At 41.8% G+C, this 23988-nt stretch overlaps 1 protein-coding gene across 1 annotated transcript in view; it reads left to right on the top strand.

Annotated features, from left to right (window-relative positions):
* Positions 1-23988, top strand: part of NELL2 (neural EGFL like 2) — a 197453-nt gene that overhangs the window by 103498 nt on the left and 69967 nt on the right. Inside the window, exon 13 of the mRNA XM_084810665.1 lies at positions 2585-2710. Coding sequence (XP_084666791.1) covers positions 2585-2710 — 126 coding nt within the window. The remainder of the gene's footprint in view (positions 1-2584; positions 2711-23988) is intronic.

Genomic DNA, 23988 nt, shown 5'->3' on the forward strand with positions numbered 1-23988 from the left:
GAGACATCACCTTGCCGACAAAGGTCCGTCTAATCAAAGCTATGGTTTTCCCAGTAGTAATGTATGGCTGTGAGAGCTGGACGATAAGGAAGGCTGAGCGCCGAAGAATGGATGCTTTCGAACTGTGGTGCTGGAGAAGACTCTTACGAGTCCCCTGGACTTCAAGGAAGTCAAATCAGTCCATCCTAAAGGAAATCAACCCTGAGTGCTCATTGGAAGGACAGATAATGAAGCTGAAGCTCCAATATTTTGGCCACCTAATGCGAAGAGAAAACTCCCTGGAAAAGACCCTGATGCTGGGAAAGACTGAAGGCAAAAGGAGAAGGGGACGGCAGAGGATGAGATGGCTAGATAGCATCACGGATGCAATGAATATGAACTTGAGCACGCTCCGGGAGAGAGCGCAGGACAGGAAGGCCTGGCGTGCTATGGTCCATGGGGTCACGAAGAGTCGGACACGACTGAACGACTGAACAACAACAAATTTGGTATCATATCTTGCTTTCTCATGCTAAAGGTCGTAAGAGAGATTTCTTCTAATATGGTGGAATACAGGATTAATTCATGAAATCATGATTCTAAATACAGTGCCATTAGCCAACTGTTCATTTAAGCATTGGAGAAACCATTTTCAGTACCTTTGTGTTGCCGTATAGTTGCTCATTATATATGTTTGCATTGTTGTATAACTTCAGTCATGATAAAATAGATAAAAGCTCACCAAAATGCATGAGAAGCAAGCCATTAACTGCAGTACTAGGCATAAAAATTAATCCTAAAGCTTCCATCTCAACCCCTTTTATTCTATGCTTGATTCAGAGTGTCTTGACAATTTTGGACATCCACAATGGAAGGCAGTGTGACTGTTTTACTGACTTGCTTTTAACAGTTATTTCTGAATAAATATAATTTTCTTTTTTAAATGCCATTTCACACACAGTTGGATGCTGTTCAGTGTTATCCTTTAAAATTTAATGAGGACATTTTTTTTTATCAATGCTGCACTCCTACCATATCTTCTAAAAATTAGGTCAAGTTTTATTTACTACACACGTGGCTGAAAATATGCCTTTAAAAAAAGCTGGGGTGGGGATACTTCACAAAAGCAGTTCTAAGGAGCTTGCATTTAAGAATAATTTGTGCTTGCTGACTGATATTAGGATTCCTGCATCATGGCATTGGGCCCTAATACATCCATGTACAGTCAGATATCTGGTGCGGGATCAGAGCTTTCAGAGACCCGGCCCTGTGTTCTTATGCTGCACCTAGTTGAGAGGCAGGTATTGACAAAAAGCCTCCCAAGACATAGATACAGTTCAAAAGAACCATCCCATTTTGACTGAGCAAGATATTCTTCACAGGGATCATTTTTTTGAAAAGGTCAGTCAGTGAAGATAATGTGAGGGAAGAAGTAGCAAGATACGAATTGTTTTAAGTTTATGTTAAGGTATCGTCAACTTATAAGAGGCTTATTTGGAGAACAAGAAAAGTCAGAAATACAATGGTTATACTTTTTTTGTTTTGTTACTAGAGCAGATAGGATGCTTGATGTCATGTGGGTGGATGAAATCACCTAGAAAGTACAAAAGACCAGAAGAGAGGACAGGAGAAAACTGTGTGTGGGTGTGTGTGGAGGAGTGGGTGGGTAGGGGATTCAGAGACTGGAGACTTTTGTGAGAGTGGCACCCAAGAAACTGTCCTCAGTGCGTATGACATATTGGGGGGGGGGGACAGCTATTTACACATGAGATGGGATGGCTTTTGCCTTAATAAATAGGAACTTCCACTCATTGTTAGAATGAGGACATATCTGATATTTTATAGACTCAACAGATAAATATGCCCCAAATTCTCATTCCTGCCACTTAAAATTGGTTCTCCCAGATTAATCAACTGAAACTATAGTTGCTTAATCTACCAGATAATCACAGTTCTCTGTCTGTCTATCTGTCTGTCTGTCTGTCTGTCTCTCTCTATATACACACACACACACACACACACACACACACACTAAAATAACAAAAATATAGTGGAAGTACAATCGCGACTAGTCCTCATGGCTATATGCTGCATCCAGTATCAGAAGCAGTATGCCTACACCAGTTGCTGGGGAACATGGGCCGGAGGGTGCTGTTTCATTCATGTCCTGCTTGTGGGTTTCCTGGGGGCAGCTGGCTGGCCACTGTGTGAACAGAATGCTGGACTAGATGGACCCTTGGTCTGATCCAGCAGGGCTCCTCCTGTGTTCTTAAGAAATAAGTAATTATTGTTGCTGGTTGTTATTATTAGTCATAGTAGTAGTAGCAGCAGCAGCAGCAGCAACTATAGCTCTTTGAGATACGTTTTCCTTTCCTTAAGTGCATAGTTAGAAAATACACATTTTTAAGATGTTAGAAAAGATGAAGCAGCCTGTTTCTATTAATCAGTAGCCACAGTGTCAGATTTGGGCTGCTGAACTCTCATCCTACGCCTGGCAAAATAAGGCAGAGGCAAATGCTCTAGTGTGCAGACTGCTTTCTGGTCTGTGTAAACAACAGGAAACCCAGCAGTGTTTGTTCAATTGGCCTTACTATTCTGTCTACAGATATTGATGAATGTGCTGAAGGGAGGCATTACTGTCGGGAGAATACCATGTGTGTAAACACACCAGGATCATTCATGTGCATCTGCAAAACAGGTTACATCAGGATTGATGACTACTCATGTACAGGTAAGAGATGACAGTTTGTCAACAAAAAGATTTGCCCATAATTTCAATGTCCTGAAAATAACTATTCCACTTACAATAAAGGAAGCAAGAAAGCTGAATAATTTATAAAAATGGATTGTCTCCTAGAGAAATGTTACAAGTCATGTATGTGCTATTTCAAATAGTGCCCTATGAAACTTGTAGCGTTCATGTGCTTTTAATCCTGTATTTGGAATGAAGAATTAAAATAAGGAACAAGGCATGTGGGAGAGCACACTATAGTATGATTGGAATACAATACATACCCACTGCCAGACTATAATTGGCTCTTTCTGGAACATGATATGGTAATATTTGAGACATTGGCTCAGTTCAGATCTAATAGGAAGAAAAACCGCTCAATTTTAAACCAACCATAGTTCCCCATGACATCCATACTGGTTCAAATTGGCTTGAGAACAAGCCAGGGTCTGGATCCATGCTTTGATCTTACCTTGTTCTCAGTGTGATTCTCTGCTTTTAAAGGGAACGCCTGGGATTTAAATTCACATAGCAAATTTGATGAGAAGGCATACTTGTCCACTGTTAAGGTCAGAGGGCTTAGTCAGTCCACCGTTAAGACCACAGGGCACAATGCTTATTCCAGGGTTGTTTTACACATTATTGGGTATACAACTGTTGTGGGGAATCACTTGAATATACTATGCATGCTAGCTTCCAGATTGTGGCCAGACCATCTGCTGTCACAGGGGAGATTCAGCTTTCAACAATTAAAACCTAAAGCAACATTTGCAGTAGCATGCCCAAAGATTTTATTAAACTAGCACAATATTAGTTCACTCAGTGGTTGGATAAATTGGTTTCAGTCTAACTTTGAACTGTATGCTTCAGAAACTGGAGCTGATGGCATTAATTCAACAGCAGAATCTACCTTTATGTGCAGACTGACTTGTACTCAGTCTTCCGACGCACACAATAATAATAATAATAAACACCACTCTCTAGGGAGCAGATGTTGCCAGATCAAGTCAGGCTCCAATTAGTTTCATATTCTAGGTCCAACAGTGATCAACCAGGAACCCCTGGAAGTTTCTGTACAGGGCCCAAGAGTGCGGGCCATCACCTGTTGTTTGTTCCCAGCACCTAGTATCAGAGGCATATAGCCTCTGAGCATTTAGCTCAGCCTTCCCCAACCTGGTGCTCTCCGGATGGCCATGTTGGCTGGGGGATTATGTGAGTTGTAGTCAGTACATCCGGAGGGCAACAAGTTGGGGAGGGCTAATAGCTACTGCTTGACTTATCCTCCATGACTTTGTGCAATCCTTTGAAAAGGCATCTAGTACTTTATCTTGTCAATTCCATAATTCATGTGAAGTGTAAAGCAGTGCTTTCTTTTGTCTGCCCTGGACTGACTGCAGGTCAGCTTCATTCAGTGAATTGATATTGTTGTTGTTGATGATGATGTTGTTGTTGATGATGATGTTGTTGATGATGTTGTTGATGATGATGATCATGGTATTGTCACTGTAGGCACTCTAGAAATAACAAGAAAAATCAAAATAAAGCTCTACATTAAAATACAGAAATAGTGTTGTACATGCATAGTGTAATACTCTCTAGGATATACCCAGCACTGCTTCATGCAGGAGTAATCATGATGTAGTCATTTCCTACCACAGTACAAACTGTGGGCATCCTTACCATGGTGGCAGTGGGGCAGTCTTGGATAATTAACTGATAAAAGAATTAATTTCAATTTGGAGCACATTTTTAATTGTAAAGAAGATGAGAGGCTTTGTCAGCAGAATGTATTTGTTTAACACACTTATATCCCACTTTTCTTCCATTATGGAACTCAAGGCAGCATACATAAGGGGTGATAGCCACCATTGTTTGAGTGAAATGCAACAGATATGTATGTTCCCCTCCTCCCCCTAGCAGTGGCCGGTACTCCCTGAAAAGTTTCTCTGGAGGTCAGGGGGACCTACTGAACATTGTGGGCTGTGTGTCACATGCGGCTTCAGTAGGAGGGAGGAACTGCCCAAAAATTGAGAGGACGACTCTTGCACTGCTCATGCAAGGTTCCTGATTTTGGTGATTCTCCTGTCCTATGTAGTCCTGCAAGACATAGCCCATAATATTCAGCAGGCCCCCCAACCCCTTGGAGATTTGGGGGCGATACAGGGGGCTGCAGGGGGAGGTGGGAGGTAAACATCTGTTGTATAAATTTGCCTTCTGCTCACGTAATGCTGGATATCACCCAAGGTTCCCAGGCAGCGTTGGGACCCACATGAGCTTAGCTTCAGCAAGGTAGTGACATCATGTCCTGGGATCAAATTGTAGTGCTATTCTTTCTTAATGATTTTCAGTCTTTCCAGGGGGTAGTAAAAATGCTGGGCTAAATGCTGAGTTTTAGAGCCTTGAGTAGGCCACTCAACTGCATTTTTCCTCACATGATACTGTCTTCCCATAAGAACTGGGAGTTGTTAAGCCAAAATAACAAACAGGACCTTAAATATATTACGGTACTTTCTAGATTGGACAATTTTATATATGTGTTAAAGGAAGGTGTTTCAGAAGTGTTGATCTGTACTCCAGAAGACAGGTGTTCTTTAGAATCATAAAACAAGTGGCAATATTAATTGAGCCACTATCCTAAATTGTAGTTCCCTGGCTTAGAGCCAATTCTGATTTTACTTTTTATGTAAAGTATGTAAGTATGGATACTTGAGTGCACAGTACATACTACTCTTATCAAATTCCAAAGTTGCTGCTGTTGTTTTTAATTAGCTATTTCATTGATGTGTTTTTTGCCCACTTGTTTTATATATTGTTTTATATTATATAGGACTATTTTATACTGTATTGTTGCTTTATCTATCTTAGTTGTTAGGAAAGTTGGGCACCATTTTGTGAAGGTGGGATAAAAATTAAAATAATAAACACATAATAAATAAAAAGCCAGATGTCCTTTAAAACAGGGCTGGGCAATCTACTGGTAGGTGCCTGGGTGACTTTCAGTAGATCAGTGAGGATTTCTGACTCCCAGTTGTTTAACAATAGCAACAACAAAATGACTCCTTCCATGTCTTAAATTATACTGCTGAAATGAAGAAAACTTGGGAGTAATCAGGAGTGGATTTTTGGGGGGAAGGACTGTGAGCTCAATTCAGTTCTGGTACTCAAAATGAATTATTGGGCCCAGAATTCTTTTAATTCCAAGAGTATGTTTTTTGGTGGATGTCAAGGTTCTAGAATAAAACAAAGTATATCCTGCAAGCATGATGTTTGTTCACTCTGTTTTAAAATACCCAGAAGCAAAAGTCTTCCCAGTTATGGATTTCAAGCATTTTAAAGAGTATTTGGCTTTCAGACTTGACAAGAGGCACATGTATTTTGTATCTGGGTTTCTCTTGTGCATGTTAACAGGTGGAACAGTATATCAGGTGGGTCTTAAGTGCCACCTAGTGGTCAAAGGCAAAATTGCTGCTCCAATTAAGTCTTTTAACTGTCTTTCCCACCTTTGAAGCTCAGTTTTATGATTTTGCCTCACTGAAGTGGTTGTGGATTCACCAACAGAATTTCTCCGCTAGATATGGCTTATCCACCATGTAAAGGGGATACAGGCACCAATTCTGACACCATCCTTTTGTTGGTGGGCAGTCATCTTGTTGGGTACACCAACAAATGGCTGGCCATCACCTCAGATTGTTGGGTCCTGGAGACTCTTTGCTTGGTCTGCATCTGGAGCTGACATCTTGACCTCCACACTATTTTTTCTCATCACCAACCCCAACAAATCCAGCCAAGAGGGAGATGGTGAAATTGGCCATCCATCTTCTGGGAGTTGGACTCGATGGCCTTGTAGGCCCCTTCCAACCCTACTATTCTATTCTACTAGATATCTCAGCAGTAGAACTGTTGCCTCTAGAAGTAAAGGGATTAGGACTCTATTCTCACTTCTTTACAGTCCCAAAGGAAGATGGATCCATCACAGCTGTCTTAAATCTCAAGTTTCTCAACTACCTCATATGTTACCACTGGTTCTGGATGAAGACTCTTCTGTCCATCAAAGAAGCTCTTTGCCTAGGAAACTTCATGACTTCAGTGGACCTCAGAGAAGCCTATCTCTGTGTCCTGTCTTCCTCAACCATCAGGGCTACCTCCATTTGCCTTTGAAGGGTCCCATTTTCCATACAGACCCATACATTTTGGCATAGCTTCGAGTCCCAAGGTATTTACAAAGATCGTGGTCACTTTGGTGGCATATCTTCACACGCAAGGGATCTCAATATACCCTTACCTTGAGGATCTTATCATCCATTCAGCCTCTCAGCATCAGGCAATGAATGTCCTGCAAGTCACCCTCACATGTCTCAAGGACTTTGTTTTCTGGTCAATCAAAAGAGTCATTTGCTCCACTCTCACAGAATACTCCACCTGCCTTAATAGACACACAAGTAGGGATCATGGCTGTCTCTCCAGAGAGGTTCTCCAAAGTTCAAGCTGCAGTCAAATTGATTTGCTTCAAGAAGTCAGCTGACCTCATGCTTCTAATGAAGGTTTTTGACCTCATGGTGTCAACATTCCAGGTAAATCCTTGGGCAAGGCTTCATTCTTGTCTCTTACAATTGGCCCTTCTTCCTTTCCAAAATGATATAGCTTCAAGATGTCACTTCAATGTTCACCTGTCTAGGACTGTTTGAGCTTCCTTCTGGTGGCTTCTCCATCCTGGCTAAGCAGGAAATGGCTAGACCAAGGAGAATGGATGCTTCACCCAGAAGTCTTCGAAGAGATAGTCACCTGTTCCAGGAGAGTCCAGGTGGAGCTGTTTGCATCAGAAGCCAATCACCAGGTCAGCAGGTTCTTCTCCTGTTATGCATCTCCAGCAGCAGAGATGACCGATGTCCTGTGATCTCCATGGCCGATAGGTTTTCTAAACGCTTTTCCACTGCTCCTTCTTCTCTCCAGGATTCTGTGGAGGTGAAGTAAGAAAAGGCAAGACGCATTCTAGTGGCTCCCTTTTTTGGCCACAGAGTCCCTAGTTTCCTGACCTGATCAATCTGGCAGCGGCTCCTCCTTGGCCTCTCCTTCTGTGGGGTGACCTGTTATCTCAAGGCCATCTCCTTGAGCCAAACTCTGCATTGCTTCAGTGACATGTCTGGAGATTGAAAGGAACTGTTTTGCCAAAGCAGACCTCTTCCCCACAGTAATAGAGATTATACTGGCCTCTAGGAGACCATCTACCCTCAGAATTTACCAGAGTACATGGAAGATATTCTCCAGTTGGTGTGCTATGAAAAGGATTTCGGGCTCAAAAAGCCAGACTCTCAGACCATTTCATATTTCTGCAAGACAATTTGGCTGTGGGTCTCAAGCCTAATACGCTCAAGCATCAGGCTTCCACGCTATCTACTCTTTTGTTAAAATCCCCCAGATATGTCCATGGGCACTCATCCTTTTCTTAAACAATTCCTGTGCAGAGCTTTTTCAAAGTCACCGCCAGCTCAACACCATTTCCCTTCCTGGGATCTCCATAAAGTACTTTCAGCACTTCAGAAGCTACCCTTCGAGCCCCTGAAATCAGTATCTCTCTGACTGCTCTCTTTCAAGGTGGCCGTAACATCAGCCAGAAGGATCTCCTAACTTAATGTCCTCTCTGTGGATAAATACCTATGTGTATTCCATAAAGACAGAGTGGTGCTTTGTAGTAATGCCCTTGTCCATCCTAAAGGTCTGTCTCCTTCTCATTGTCAACAAGAGCTAATTCTTTCCACTTGTTGTCCTTCCCCTGTGAACCCCATGGCATTCCCTTGTTGCCAAGGATGTCCCTGAGGCAGAACCAAAACTTTTCAGCAGTCAGATTCCCTGTTTGTGTCATTCCATCCTGCTTCCTTGGGACAGAAGGTTTCTAATGCCACTCTTGAGTAGATGGCTAAAGGCGTGTATTTCCCTAGCCTATTCCTGCCTAAAGTTGTCCCCACCTACCAAAATTTTTGCCCATTCTACAAGAGCAGCTGCGACATCAACAGCTTTTTTCTCCAATGCTCTGCTGCATTGTTCTGTAGGGCAACTACATGGGGAAATCCTAGCACATTTGTTAAACGTTAAAAGATTGACTTACAAGCTTCTGCTGAGGTGGCCTTTGGAAGGCGCGTCTTGCAACAGCTTCTACTGTGTTGAATCCTGTCCTACATGGGTCAAGCTTTGGTATGTCCCACCTGATGTACTGTTTACATGCATAAGAGAAAAGACCGTTGGTCACTTACCCGTAAAAGGGATTTCTTTGTGCATGTAAAACAGTACATCAGGGACACACCCTAGATTTCTGAATTCTGTCATGGCTGTTTCTGCTGGTGGGGATTAATTTTCTTATTTTGTCACACTTGGTTTCTTTCCAAGCCCTGTCTGCAGAGAGTGAGAGATGTCCTTTTTTTCTTGTTTGTGTTTCACTGTTCTCACTGATCCTAGTACTTCCTGAGCTTGTCATCGGAAACTGAGCTTCAAAGGCGGGAAAGACAGTTAAAAGACTTAACTGGAGCAGCAATTTTGCCTTTGACCGCTAGGTGGCATATAAGACTCACCTGATGTACTGTTTTACATGCACAAAGAAATCCCTTTTACGGGTAAGTGACCAATGGTCGTATCTGTATCAAAGCACAACATATACAGTAATGTTTGCCCTGAATTAGGGTATATGTGTAGCTATCTATGAGAATGTGCTGGGCCAGGGAAGGGGCTGGGAGGGGAGTTTGAGTGAGGGCTGAAACACTGCTGAAATACTGATAGGCTGAACACTGATACACTATACCTTGGTTCAATAGGTTGTTGTATCCCCTTCTTCTGCTGATGGAAAGTGTATGCCAGCAGAATGGGGAGGGAGGCAATTTTCAGCTATTCTCCCACACTCCTTCAAATCTGCTCCAAAGGGTTAGGGACCCTCAGGAACAGACTAAGGAGTTGCATTGGAGGGAACAGCAGGAGGAAGGGAAAATGCCAAAAAATTACCTTCTTCTCTGTTCTGCTGGCAGACACCTTCCATCAGTGGAGTGACCATCACTGGATATAACCCATTGTCCAAAGTCCACACATACATGATAGATGTAGCATACTGAAGAGAAATTGGATTCATACTGAGATCCCCCCCCCCAAATAGGAGATTGATAACTCATGGTGAGAAGCTCACTTTAGCAAACATTGCTCAACTTGGTGGATATATTCTGCACAGCATAAGATGGAAGGTCCAAATAGTTATGATTATTGTAGCATATGGACACTGTGAGGCCTTCAAGAGTCTGCCATAAAGACTCTTTTCTCCTGTATAAGTCACAGTGCTCCATATAGATTACACTACTAGAGACCATGAGATCCTGAGGAAATGGCTGAACAGCTGATTTGTCATTCTGTGGCATCACTGTCATGTATAGCTTGATCTTTAACCCACAAAAAATTGGAAAACTAATAACTATACAACCTATAATTCATTTACTGGGTTTCCATACCATCAACAAACTGAATCTTACATTTGGTTCCTGTAAATTGCCTAGAAACAATTAAAAGCTAAATTGAATAAATGACTTGAAAATAAACTAAGACTTGAAACGTTAGTTTGCTAAAAATTTGTTGGAAGTTCGTGAACTCAAACTGAAATATAAATTCTGTTCTGAACCACAAATTATTTTCCTAATATATAAGTTATAAATCTTGGGTAACGCAACAATAAAACTGTTATGGCTGTGAAGAGATTATGTTATGAGAGATGTTTTTAAGCAGCTATTATCCTGCAATTTGCTTAATGAGGATTGAGAACATTTACAAATACAATAACAATTCGCGTTTACAATGATTACTGAAGAGGAAGCATAATTCCATTTGAAAGTACTCCAGGTCTTTGACCTTACATCTTATAGAATGCATCAAATTGACAATTGCAAAAATGTTACTTAAAATATATATTTCAGCACCAACCTATTAAAGTGAGCGATGGCAAACTACATGCACAATTTTTCATAGATGGGAATAGTGGCTGATGTAGCCTTGCAACCCAATCCTATGCTTGTTGCTATGCTACAAGATTACCAGAAAAGCTGCAAAAGTCAACATGCTATACTTATGAAATCCTGAACCTACAAGCTTCATTCAATCTTCTAGCATTGACAGTGGAACAGAGGGAACATGTTTTGTTTCAAATTCTCCCTCTTTTTTTTTTTAATGAAATGGAAACCTTTATTTTTATTTTTAAATCAATGTTTTCTAATTTCTTTTTCCTTCTCAACTCCAAATCCAGCTGAGAACAGCTGTTTATCTAGCTAACCAATTATAACAGGACCTGTTTCTTTCTTTGTCTTGTTAACACACCTGCTCTCTTCTCCCCCTTACCTATTAATCAAGCTGTTCTGGAACCCAGATGCTGTCTTGTTCACTGCCACAGCCAGTTTTAATGCAAGCGTAGGTCTCTAAAGATTTCTATCCAGTATTTGCCAAATGAAGGAACACCCTATAAATCTGCACACAATAGGAAAGGTCTGAGAGCCATAGAAACCAGCTTTCCCCCAGTGAGTCAAAAAGTGGGAGGGTGCAACTTTGGGCAAAGCAGGATTTTTTTAAAGTAGGTTTTCCATGTGAGAAGTGCTATAAACTGTGAAGAACAGGAATGAAAAGGGCAAGAATAAGACTTTTGGTAAATGCAACGATACACTTGTAAGACACAGGAATGAAACGGTGTTTAGAGTGTAATTATTAAATGGATCCTTCAAAACTGGTACTGTTGTTATTGCTAACCCACAAGAGGGTAATATTTTTCATGATTTACATCTTTGAGCGTCTTTTTAATATATAGACTGAGCCTTTAAAAACTGATAAGCTGATGATTTGTGGCAGCTATGTTTTGGGATGAGCAGACAATCACACTATTCAAGCCAATTTGTTTTGCAGGGCAGCCACCTTGGTTCTGGAGATGGCTATGCAGCACACATTAGCATACACAGACCTTTATTCTTTGGTTGAGAACTTGGTATAGAGTGGCCTTCTCCAACTAGTGCCCTGTGGATATTTTGGACTTCAACTGCCATCACCCCCAGCCAGCATTGCCCATTGTCAGGAATTCCAGGTGTTTTAGTTCAAAGCATTTGGAGGGCATCAGACGGGGGAAGGCTGATGTAGAGTCTCTGCTTTCATTTATTTAAGTGGGGGGTTATCCTCTTCAAATTATATCAAGTGTAAGATTAAATACAATAGTATTTGGGCATACAGATAATGTTAAACTATATAATTTAATTCCAGATACACCTCTGACATCTGTTCATGACTATTTTAAATATCAACAAAAGTCACTAGTTGCCTGATAATTTATCCTGAGTTTCTGGCAAATGTGCTTATCGGACACTTCAAATACTGTTTTCCATTTCATTGAGCCTTTCTAACCAGGCATTTATTGCATGCTCATGATTCCTCACTTGTGGTAGCTTGTGAGTGCTTTACACAAAGTCCTCCTCCTCCAGGGCCTCGGCTGTTCACAACCATTTTAGCTGGGGTGAGGGTGGGGGTGGGGGTTCTAATGAGGAAAGTCTGGTACATTCCTGAATGGCAGCACGAAACATTAGTGTATTTGTGCAATTCTACTATACCATAGTGCCACCTAGTGGTTGTGTAATTAAATGTATAGAAAGGCAGAGAAAGAAAAACCCTGGGAAATAAACATGTGTAAAGAAGCCAACCTTAAACCCACAAAGCATCCAGAAGCAGAAGCCTCGGTAAAGTGGCAGGTTAAAAGCCTCATGTAGAATAGCCCATTATGATTTCATGTAGACAACAGAAATTTTGGAGCCATAGCATCATACATTTATAGTCCAAGAACCATAGTGGTAACCCCTTCCTGCTACGGTATGTATTTTCCAACTTTCACAACAGATGGGCTTTTTATATTTTATTTATTTATTTATTTATTTCTATACCGCCCAATAGCCGAAGCTCTCTGGGCGGTTCACAAAAATTAAAACCAAACAACACACAATAAAACAATTTAAAATATATAGAACATTAAAACCACAATATAACAATACAACCACAATAAAACCTAGCAGCAGTGCAGGAGTTTAAAAGACAGATTTATAACAGCAAAGATAAAAAGTTAGAAAGCTAAAATGCTAAAATGCCTGGGAAAATAAAAAGGTCTTCACCTGGTGCTGAAAGGAATACAATGTAGATGCCAGGCGAACCTCACTAGGGAGCTCATTCCTGAGCCGGGGTGCCACAGCAGAAAAAGCCCTCCTCCTAGTAGCCACCCACCTCACTTCCTTTGGCAGGGGCTCATGGAGAAGGGCCGCTGACGATGATCTTAAGGTCCAGGCAGGCACATATGGGAGGAGGCATACATGTGAACAAGAAATGTAAGTCATCTTGAGCTACTTGTAGGCATGTAGGCTATAGGGCACTCCAAAGAACCTTCAAAGTCCTGTAAACATTTCATGTAAAAACTTATAAAATATAAAATCTGACACCAGTATCCCAAGAGTTGGAAGGTACCCTGGAAGGTCAATTGTGGGTGAAAGGAGGGGCAGGAAATAAAGAGATGGGACACAAGTAGTTGGTATAAAATTTGGGCCATATTTATTGAAATTGATCAGATCTGCAAAGGGAAACCTATGTGGGCAACTTCTCTAAGCCAGACTAGCCTGGCATTGTATCAGGTGAGACATTCGATGCCTGTAGAGTGTCTACAGGACTGCCCGTACATAACCACCACAGGAGGATGACGAGCCTCTGCTTAGCTGTTCTCCCCCGCACCTGCACTGAATTAATTCCAGCACACCCGTTCAGAGATTGGCCAAAAACAAATCATTGCCCATGTCAGATAGATGGACTCCATCCTGCCTTCAGAGCCTCCTCTGCGCATGGGAATATCTGGATATATTATAATCCCATCACCCTGTCTGAATAAGGAATTACTATTCACCTTCTTTCAGGCCCTGTCAATGGCCTGAGGATCTATCCCATCCCTTCAGACCAACTGAGACAATAAACAAGAACAGATAATGGCAATTCTCAGCCAACGATGCCAGATAATTTGTATGTCAGCCACAGCATGCAAACTGATGGCCTTGCCCTTCAACAAACCCATATCATTCCCCCTCAGGTGTAACACCAAAACCTGCAAGGGGACTCTAACCAAACCCTGCTGGAATAATGTGGGCAAGAGGCACTCCCAATGCATGCCATGTCTTCCCAACCATTGAATGTTGGCATATCAGATGAGCTTGAGCTGGGATCCACAGCTTGACCCAGAATCCCTCCAACTAGCCCAGAAGACCATGCTCTGCCCACAAATAAGCACATGTACCGGCTCCCAACAATTCCAGCAATCTAGGAAAACAAAAAAATGAACATGTAAGAAAACCACACAGAACAAGAAACTAGTGCCCTGGTAGAGGCCTCACATAGGCCCTATATACCTTGGAGCGCCACCTACCCACAGACTGCAACTCATCCGTTGGGAAACCAATAGAGGCAGCAGTAGAAGCAGCCCCAATGTGAAATGAATGTGTGCAAAACCAGAATGCCCCTGATCCAAGACCCCTCAGGGCCAGCTTCATGACAGTCCAGAATTGATATTTGGTCAGGAGGGAAGAATCACTGTGACAAAACAAATGGCTGGGCAGATCCCCTCAAATACTGAGAAATGCCCCCAGAGCCTTTACCAGGCATAACTCTTCTACCAGGGCAGGGAAAATTGACACCTGAAGCACTCTACTACATTGATCAGTCTTGGACTCCCTCAGCTGGATGTGGATAACCAGGTGCGAGAACTGAATATCACACAATTGTAAAGCCGGAAGGTACCCTGGAAGGTAAATTCTTGGTTAAGATGGGGATAGCAGGGCACTCACAACGCTGGAATGAATCTTGGCATGAAGCTGCTCTCTAGGTTGTGAAGGGAGGCTACATCAAGTAAAGCTGGAGGCAACTAATACAGGTGGCCATTTAACACCTACCTCTCCCCACAAGAGCAACAGGTCACCACCCATCCAGTATAGCTGAGGCTTGACTTTATTGGTGCCAGGGCTGGCTGCCCATGACAGTCTTCCCAACCATCTTGTAGGAGGGTTCAGAATGGCCCCCTCCACACTTGTCTTAGCTGATGCAACTATGTCATGTTCCTTCAGTAAAGCTGTGGCCTATTTAATCCTATTTATTGTTGTCTGCCTCTTTCTTTCTCCCATGGTAAAGCACACTTCCTACCATTTTGAAGGAGGGAATTTTTTTAAAAAACAATCTTTTTAAAACTAACACTGAAAGGTGTGAAGGGATAGCAATATGAAGATATGGGATTGAATCTTATGGAAATGATGAACACTGGCACACATATCTACCATATGTTTTATGATTTAAGCTAAAGTTATTTTTAGGGTTCTCTTGAGTGGCCTTGCCCTTCAACAAACCCATATCATTAATGCCCATAGGACAATCACATTTCTTCTACATATGCACAAAGGCCCACCTTTTGAAATGGTTGGAAAGTATGCACTTTATCAGGAAGGCAAAACCATAATGGGCTCTTGCTCTGTTAGCTGCTATTTTTCCCAGAATGTCCTGGAAAAACTCTGAAAATAACTGAAGCTTTCTGGTGGAAAAATGGTGCTTACTAGGAGCAGCCACCAAAATCAGCTCTACTCTCACCAGCACCATGGAATAAGTTAAGCGCCCCCTCCCCATATCCCCCAAACAGTACAAATGAGTAATGAACTGGAATAACTGGGAGTCATGAATGGGAGACCCATTCATTACTCTCTGCTATTGTTTTTGAATGAATGAAAATTGTACAACATGAAAATATGTGTAAGGAAGCATATGAGAGACCTGGTGCCAATGTGCACTTACAGGCACATTTTTCATTCATTCCAAAATGTGCATGTTAAGTGCACATTTGTGGCAGCCATATTTTCTTTGTACATAGGAAATTATAAGCCTAGGTAATGGCTACAGCAGATGCATTTTCCCTGGAATGTTCCTAGTCTGCACTAGGACACTACCTAGTATGAACTTGCCCAGAGCCTGCATTCATCATCTGAGGCCTTGTTATGTGACTAGGGACGTACGGAATGTGTAAAATCCACTCTGTCTGTGTTTCGCGGATTGTCAGGTGCCTTTTGTTCCGTAATCCGCCCACAGACGGACACGAATATTTTTTTTCATCATGCGGAAAAATATGGAAATAATTATGTAAATAATTGTGTAAGTATTTACGTAAGTATTTACATAATTTACTTCAGTATGTAACATTTAGTGTATTGTCCCCCATTCCATTCAACGTTTCCTCAGCAGAAATTTACGTATTTTTCTATGGATTTATATGCGTAAATTTCGGGGAAGTAAAGAAATCATCCAAAAGTCCACGGATTCCGCACAGCCTGAAGGGGGCGCTCCGCAGTAGATTCCTCAGGTGAGATTCTTAGAAATCCGAGCTCATTTTAATCCATCTACAGCATCCCTATATGTGTCCCACCTCCTAGAGAGGTGAGAATGGGACTTGAGACAGGGCCTTTTGAGTAGCAGTGCGCTGGCTGTGGAATTCTCTTCCCAGAGAGGTTAAGTTGGTTCCTTCCTTAACAAGATCAGCCTCGGATGGCCTTCTCTCTGTCCCATCAGCCAGGACTGCTAGGCTGGTGAGGACAAAGGAGAGGGCCTTCTCTGTGGTGGCCCCCACTATGTGGAACTCCCCCCCAGGGAACTCTGCCGTGCCCCCTCTTTAATGAGCTTCTGCCACACATTAAAAACGTGGTTGTTCAGGCAGGCATTCGGGGTGGGTTAGGGTATTTTTTATGAAGTTTTTAATGAAGAATTTTATTGTTTTAACTGTTTTGTTGTACATCGCCCAGAGTGGCTGGGTGACCAGCCAGATAGGCGATTAATAAATGTAATAAATAAATAAAATAAATAAAAATTCATCATTGGCCTTTAGTCAGTTGGTCCCCTTCATGGATCACTGCCTTGTTGTGGTGAAGGGGCTTGCATAACTTAGTGAGGCCATAAGCTATGCCGTGCAGGGCCACCCAAGATGGACAGGTCATGGCAGAGAGTTCTGACAAAATGTGGTCCACTGGAGAAGGAAATGGCAACCACTCCAGTATTCTTGCCAAGAAAACCCCATGGAATGTATCACAAGGCTAAAAGAGATGACGCCAGAAGATGAGCCCCTCAGGTCGGAAGGGGTCCAATATACTACTGGGGAAGAGCAGAGGGTATTTCCAAGTAGCGCCAGAAAGAGTGAAGCGGCTGGGCCAAAGCCGAAAGGACACTCAGCTGTGGATGTGTCTGGTGGTGAAAAGAAAATCCGATGATGTAAAGAACAATATTGTTTAGGAACCTGGAATGTCAGATCAATGAATCAAGGTAAGCTGGAGGTGGTCAAACATGAGATGGCAAGATTGAACATCGACATCTTGGGAATCAGCAAACTAAAATGGACAGGCATGGGTGAATTTAATTCAGGTGACCATCATATCTACTACCGTGGGCAAGAATCCCTTAGAAGAAATGGAGTAGCACTCATAGTCAACAAAAGGGTGGGAAAAGCAGTACTGGGATATAATCTTAAAAACGATAGAATGATCTCAGTATGAATCCAAGGCAAACCATTCAACATCACAGTAATTCAAGTCTATGCCCCAACCACTGATGCCGAAGAAGCTGAGGTCGATCGGTTCTATGAAGACCTGCAACACCTTCTAGAACTAACACCAAAAAAAGATGTCCTCTTCATCATAGGGGATTGGAATGCTAAAGTAGGAAGTCAAGAAATCACTGGGATAACAGGCAAGCATGGCCTTGGTGTACAAAATGAAGCAGAACAAAGGCTAATCGAGTTTTGCCAAGAGAACACGCTGATCATAGCAAACACGCTTTTCCAACCCCACAAGAGGTGACTCTACACATGGACATCACCAGATGGTCAATACCGAAATCAGATTGATGATGTCCTTTGCAGCCAAAGATGGAGAAGCTCTATACAGTCAGTAAAAACAAGACCTGGAGCTGACTGTGGCTGAGATCATGAGCTGCTTCTTGCAAAATTTCGGCTTAAGTTGAAGAACGTCGGGAAAACCACTAAACCATTCAGGTATGACCTAAATCATATCCCTTATGAATATACAGTGGAGGTGAGGAATAGATTTAAGGGATTAGACCTGAAAGAGTGCCTGAGGAACTATGGACGGAGGTCCGTAACATTGTTCAGGAGGCAGCAACTCACTCAATCCATCCCAAAGAAAAAGAAATGCAAGAAAGCAAAGTGGCTGTCTGATGAGGCTTTACAAGTAGCTGAGGAAAGAATGAAAGCAAAAAGCAAGGGAGAAAGGGGAAGATATATCCAACTGAATGCAGAGTTCCAGAGAATAGCAAGGAGAGACAGGAAGGCCTTCTTAAATGAACAATGCAAAGAAATCGAGGAAAACAATAGAATGGGAAAGACTAGAGATCTCTTCAAGAAAATCGGAGATATCAAGGGAACGTTTTGTGCAAAGATGGGCATGATAAAGGACAAAGAAGGCAGGGACCTCACAGAAGCAGATGAGATTAAGAAGAGGTGGAAAGAATACACAGAAGAACTATACAGGAAAGATCTGAATGTCCCTGATAGCCATGATAGTGTGGTCACTGAACTTGAGCTGGACATCCTCGAGAGTGAAGTCAAGTGGGCCTTAGGAAGCATTAGTAACAACAAAGCTAGCAGAGATGACAGTCTTCCAGCTGAGCTATTTAAAATCCTAAAAGATGATGCTGTTAAAGTGCTACACTCAATATGCCAACAAATTTGGAACACTCAACAATGGCCACAAGACTGGAAAAGGTCAGTTTACATTCCAATTCCAAAGAAGGGCAAAGCCGAAGAGTGTTCAAACTACCGTACAATTATGCTCATTTCACATGCCAGCAAGATTATGCTCAAAATCCTACAAGCTAGGCTTCAGCAGTATGCGAACCGAGAACTACCGGAAGTCCAAGCTGGGTTTCGAAGAGGCAGGGGAACTAGAGATCAAATCGCCAACATTCGCTGGATCATGGAGAAAGCAAGAGAATTCCAGAAAAATGTCTATTTCTGCTTCATTGACTACGCTAAAGCCTTTGATTGTGTGGATCACAACAAACTGTGGCAAATTCTGAAAAAGATGGGGGTACCAGGCCACCTTACCTGTCTCCTGAGAAACCTGTAGGAGGGTCAAGAAGCAACAGTAAGAACCGGACATGGAACAACTGAGTGGTTCCAAATTGGGAAAGGAGTACGACAAGGCTGCATATTGTCACCCTGCTTATTTAACTTATATGCAGAGTACATCTTGAGAAACACCGGGTTGGATGAATCACAGGTCGGAATTAAGATTGCCGGGAGAATTATCAACAACCTCAGATATGCAGATGATAGCACCCTAATGGCAGAAAGTGAAGAGGATCTCAAGAGCCTCTTGTTGAGGGTGAAAGAGGAGAGTGCAAAAGCTGGTTTGAAACTCAACATTCAAAAAACTAAGATCATGGCATCTGGCCCCATCAATTCCTGGCATATAGAAGGGGAAGAAAGGGAAGCAGTGACAGATTTTATTTTCTTGGGCTCCAAGATCACTGCAGACGGTGACTGTAGCCATGAAATTAAAAGATGCTTGTTCCTTGGGGGGAAAGCTATGGCAAACCTAGACAGCATAGTAAGAAGCAGAGACATCACCTTGCCGATAAAGGTCTGTCTAATCAAAGCTATGGTTTTCCCAGTAGTAACGTATGGCTGTGAGAGCTGGACTATAAGGAAGGCTGAGCGCTGAAGAATTGATGCTTTTGAACTGTGGTGCTGGAGAAGACTCTTACAAGTCCCCTGGACTGCAAGGAGGTCAAATCGGTCAATCCTAAAGGAGATCAACCCTGAGTGCTCATTAGAAGGACAGATACTGAAGCTGAAGCTCAAATATTTTGGCCACCTAATGCGAAGTGAAAACTCTCTGGAAAAGACCCTGATGCTGGGAAAGATTGAAGGCAAAAGGAGAAGGGGATGGCAGAGGATGAGATGGCTAGATAGCATCACTGATGCAATGAATATGGACTTCAGCACGCTGCTGGAGAGAGCGGAGGACAGGAAGGCCTGGCGTGCTATGGTCCATGGGGTCACAAAGAGTCGGACACGACTGAACGACTGAACAACAAAAAACTCCTGCTCTACAGAGATTTCAGTGATTAATGCTGCTCCTTAATCTTAGAGGGGTCCCCTGTTTTATTGAAATGTATGAATTTTCTGTTTTTTTAGTTTTTGGAAATGGTTGTATTTATGGTTTTATGGTTGTATTGTAAATTGCCTTGAGCACTCATTGAGCAGAGCAGCGATTCAAGCATATTAAAATACATACATACATAAGGTATTATCCTATTGTGCCCATGCAGTCACTTCTAAAAATAACTTGAAACAAGATGAAATGCTCATTTCTGGAACAGGATAGGTCAGCGGAGTTTGCAGAAGGGAGCTCTGCTGACTTGTCCCAATCCAGAAAGAAGTATTTCTACTCATTTCTGGGAATTGTTTTTATAAACCCCAAGGCCCATTGTGCAGGTGTTGGGTCCCGTGAATGCAATGGAACCAGTGGAGGTAGAGCAGCCCCATTGGATACTGCCCATACATGCATACATACATACCTTTCATACAAAGTGTCCTCCTTTGTGGTGAGGGGACAATGAGAAGCAACACCCACTCATTGCAACAGAGACTTAAGGTCTTGAGATGGCATCCTACGATCTGTCTCACATGGCCAATGGCCCTTGGTATGATGTGTAGGGCAACTGAAAACACTGCCAGTTCAACGCACTAGAAGCTAGGAACATATGAGGCAACATCAATAAAAATAATAAATTGAGATGTTCCATGCAGTTTTATAACATTTAGTGCTGAGACACTTGATACTGTTTAGCCATGCTTAACAGCAAGAGAAAATAACTGACTGATGTGGGACTGCTTTAGGATAATGTACCTATCATAAAATATCTACCACATTTTAACTATTTTTCTGTAAATCATCAGCATATTTGTTGGTCCCTTTCTTTCACATGTACGCTTCAAAAAGATACTTTATGTTTTACTGTGTATGTAAAATGTTGATGAAGTACAACAGTGTAAATTAATAAAATCTTATCTGAGGCCAATGCTAAGTTATGGAAGGTGTTGTTGTTCAGTCGTTCAGTCGTGTCCGACTCTTCGTGACCCCATGGACCATAGCACGCCAGGCCTTCCTGTCCTGCGCACTCTCCCAGAGTGTGCTCAGGTTCATATTCATTGCATCGGTGATGCTATCTAGCCATCTCATCCACTGCCGTCCCCTTCTCCTTTTGCCTTCAGTCTTTCCCAGCATCAGGGTCTTTTCCAGAGAGTTTTCTCTTCGCATTAGGTGGCCAAAATATTGGAGCTTCAGCTTCAGTATCTGTCCTTCCAATGAGCACTCAGGGTTGATTTCCTTTAGGATGGACTGATTTGACTTCCTTGCAGTCCAGGGGACTCGTAAGAGTCTTCTCCAGCACCACAGTTCGAAAGCATCAATTCTTCGGTGCTCAGCCTTCCTTATAGTCCAGCTCTCACAGCCATACATTACTACTGGGAAAACCATAGCTTTGATTAGATGGACCTTTGTTGGCAAGGTGATGTCTCTGCTTCTTACTATGCTGTCTAGGTTTGCCATAGCTTTCCTCCCAAGGAGCAAGCGTCTTTTCATTTCATGGCTACAGTCACCGTCTGCGGTGATCTTGGAGCCCAAGAAAGTAAAATCTGTCACTGCTTCCATTTCTTCCCCTTCTATATGCCAGGAAGTGATAGGGCCAGATGCCATGATCTTAGTTTTTTTAATGTTGAGTTTCAAACCAGCTTTTGCACTCTCCTCTTTCACCCTCAACAAGAGGCTCTTGAGATCCTCTTCACTTTCTGCCATTAGGGTGGTATCGTCTGCATATCGGAGTGTGACTTCAACCTTCAATCAACTCTAAATAGCTTTGTTCTTTTAAATGAACTTTTAAATGTTCTTTTAAATGACATTTCAAATGACAGTAGATTATAACTAATAAGCTAGTGAATGTTAAAATGATAGGAAGTTATTTGCTAAAAGAACAGTGAAAGCTGAATTTACACTGCTTTCATCAATATTAGTCTTTAACTAATGGGACTTCAGGAAATCAGTATATGCATAAGGATATCACATGCACACTGAGCTTAGAGATTGTACTGACAAGATAAGAAGCAGAGTCTCATAAAGTGATCACAGGGGAAAAATATATTGTCAGTAACAGTAATTACAGCAGGTAATTGTGTCATTTCCTTTGTTTCAGTCCACTGAACAGGGAACCTACCAGCTGCAACATGCTTTTAACCTTTGATGGTCAGGGTTTTAGAAAATCAAATGCAGCTTAGTAATGAAGATAAATGTTAAGAGCATCTGACATAGTATAGATAGGTAGATATATAATTAATCGGACTGATTTCTCAGAAGGGTTTTTTTTTTTTTTGTCCTGGATACTGCTTCTTAACGTTCGTGTTTACCAGTGCTTAATAAATTTGTATGCTATTTGTTAAGAAAACGTTGTTTAATTGCTTTGGCCAGTATGTTTGTTGAATTGTCATATTAAACAACGTGATAAAAGTTCTGTCATTAAGAAAACCTGGAGTGGGAAAAATTAGTTTTGGGCAAATTAGCTTTATTTTATGTATCTGTTTAAAGGTTTGTAAACTGCCCTTCGTAAGTTAAATATCATTGGTTAGTGTATAAATCTGACACTGCCCTTCATTGGTTAGGTCCAAAATGATCACAGAACCATAAAATATAAAACAACAATTCTATCAGAGAAAAGAATTTTTTCTCAAAAGGCAGTAAAATACACTAGAACAATGCCCCTGTTTTTTTTAGAAAAGGTTTTAGCTTGGTTTCAAAAGGATGACAGAATCAGCATAAGTTGCACTTCTGTGGGGAGATTGTTCTACAGCCAGGGCAATACAACAGAGAACTTTGTGCATGATTGAACCATTATCCACAGGGATTGAGAAGCACAACTGTAGTCTAGCCCCTACGTCAATGCAGCCCATGGTGGGGAGCATCCTAAAGTTGGGAAATGGCTGCACTATTACTGGGGACTTAGTCTTGAGATTACGAAAACACATCTGGAGAGAGTAGTAAATAGGAAGAGATCAATGTGCAATGACCATCCTGACTTCAGCAACCAGTACACCCCCTCAGGATGTCTTCCTAAAATGGATCCCCTCTGAAAGGAATTGCTTGGTCCTCCCAATAGTCCTCCACTTCACTATATTTGTCTTCTGCCTAGTCTTCGGTGTAATCAAAACAGGAGCAACCTGCACATGAGGGCCTAGACTTACGTATGCCTGAATAGGGCGCAGTGGTTCTGTGGCACAGCCCTAACACTGTGGAAGGAGGCTCTGTGCATGCAACACACCAGGGGTTAGATCAGGGCAATCACATGTGGTTGCTGCAACAGGTGCCAGTTTTGTTGATCATCCATGGAGTCAAGCAGCACCATGAATTTTAGAAAATTCTAATCTGGAAAATGTTAATATCTCGTTTTTGTAGCTAATATACATTTAATATAGGGACATCTCATTTCATATATTTAATAAATTTCCTTATAATATTCACTACTCTGTTTTATTTAAGTTACATGGCTATCATTGTATTTCTGTAATTTGATGGTTAAATTGTTTCTAAATACCCAAATGGTTTGAAGATACAGTTACCTGGAGGACAACTGTTAGTAGGTTCCTCAGACCAACTTTAGCTCATTCAAGAATAAATAACAAAGCTGGTATTGGTAAAGTGATGGACAATGTAATTGTTGAGTTGCACTGACCATTATATGGAATTCGGTATTATAAATGTACAAATGTGTTTTAATTAAGTACCTTAGGAGAGAACTGCTTACACATCAAAATATTGTGGCAGTAGGGTTTGAAGTCCCCATTGCCTGTCCCCAAGATTGATTATTGTTATCCATGGGCCACCCAGATTTCTAAGCGCTAGACTGGTGAAAGAACTACAAAAATAAATAAGGACTTACAGAATATCCTGGGGATAGTGACCAAAGCTTATAAACCAACAGAAAGTGATGATTTTTAATAGTGCTTTGTGAACTTTCATTTTGGAATCTCTGTATACTATAGCTGAGGTACAAACTGGCTAAAAATAAGATAGTAAACTCAAAGAACTAGAAACTGAAAGAGCAATAAATTGAAGTACTAGGACAATGGCAGACAATCTAAGTCAAATCCATGTATATTTTCC

The sequence above is a fragment of the Heloderma suspectum genome, chromosome 7 (assembly GCF_057233095.1).
Source record: "Heloderma suspectum isolate Gila_16-S chromosome 7, 16-S_ref, whole genome shotgun sequence".
In the NCBI taxonomy this organism is placed as follows: Eukaryota; Metazoa; Chordata; class Lepidosauria; order Squamata; family Helodermatidae; genus Heloderma; species Heloderma suspectum.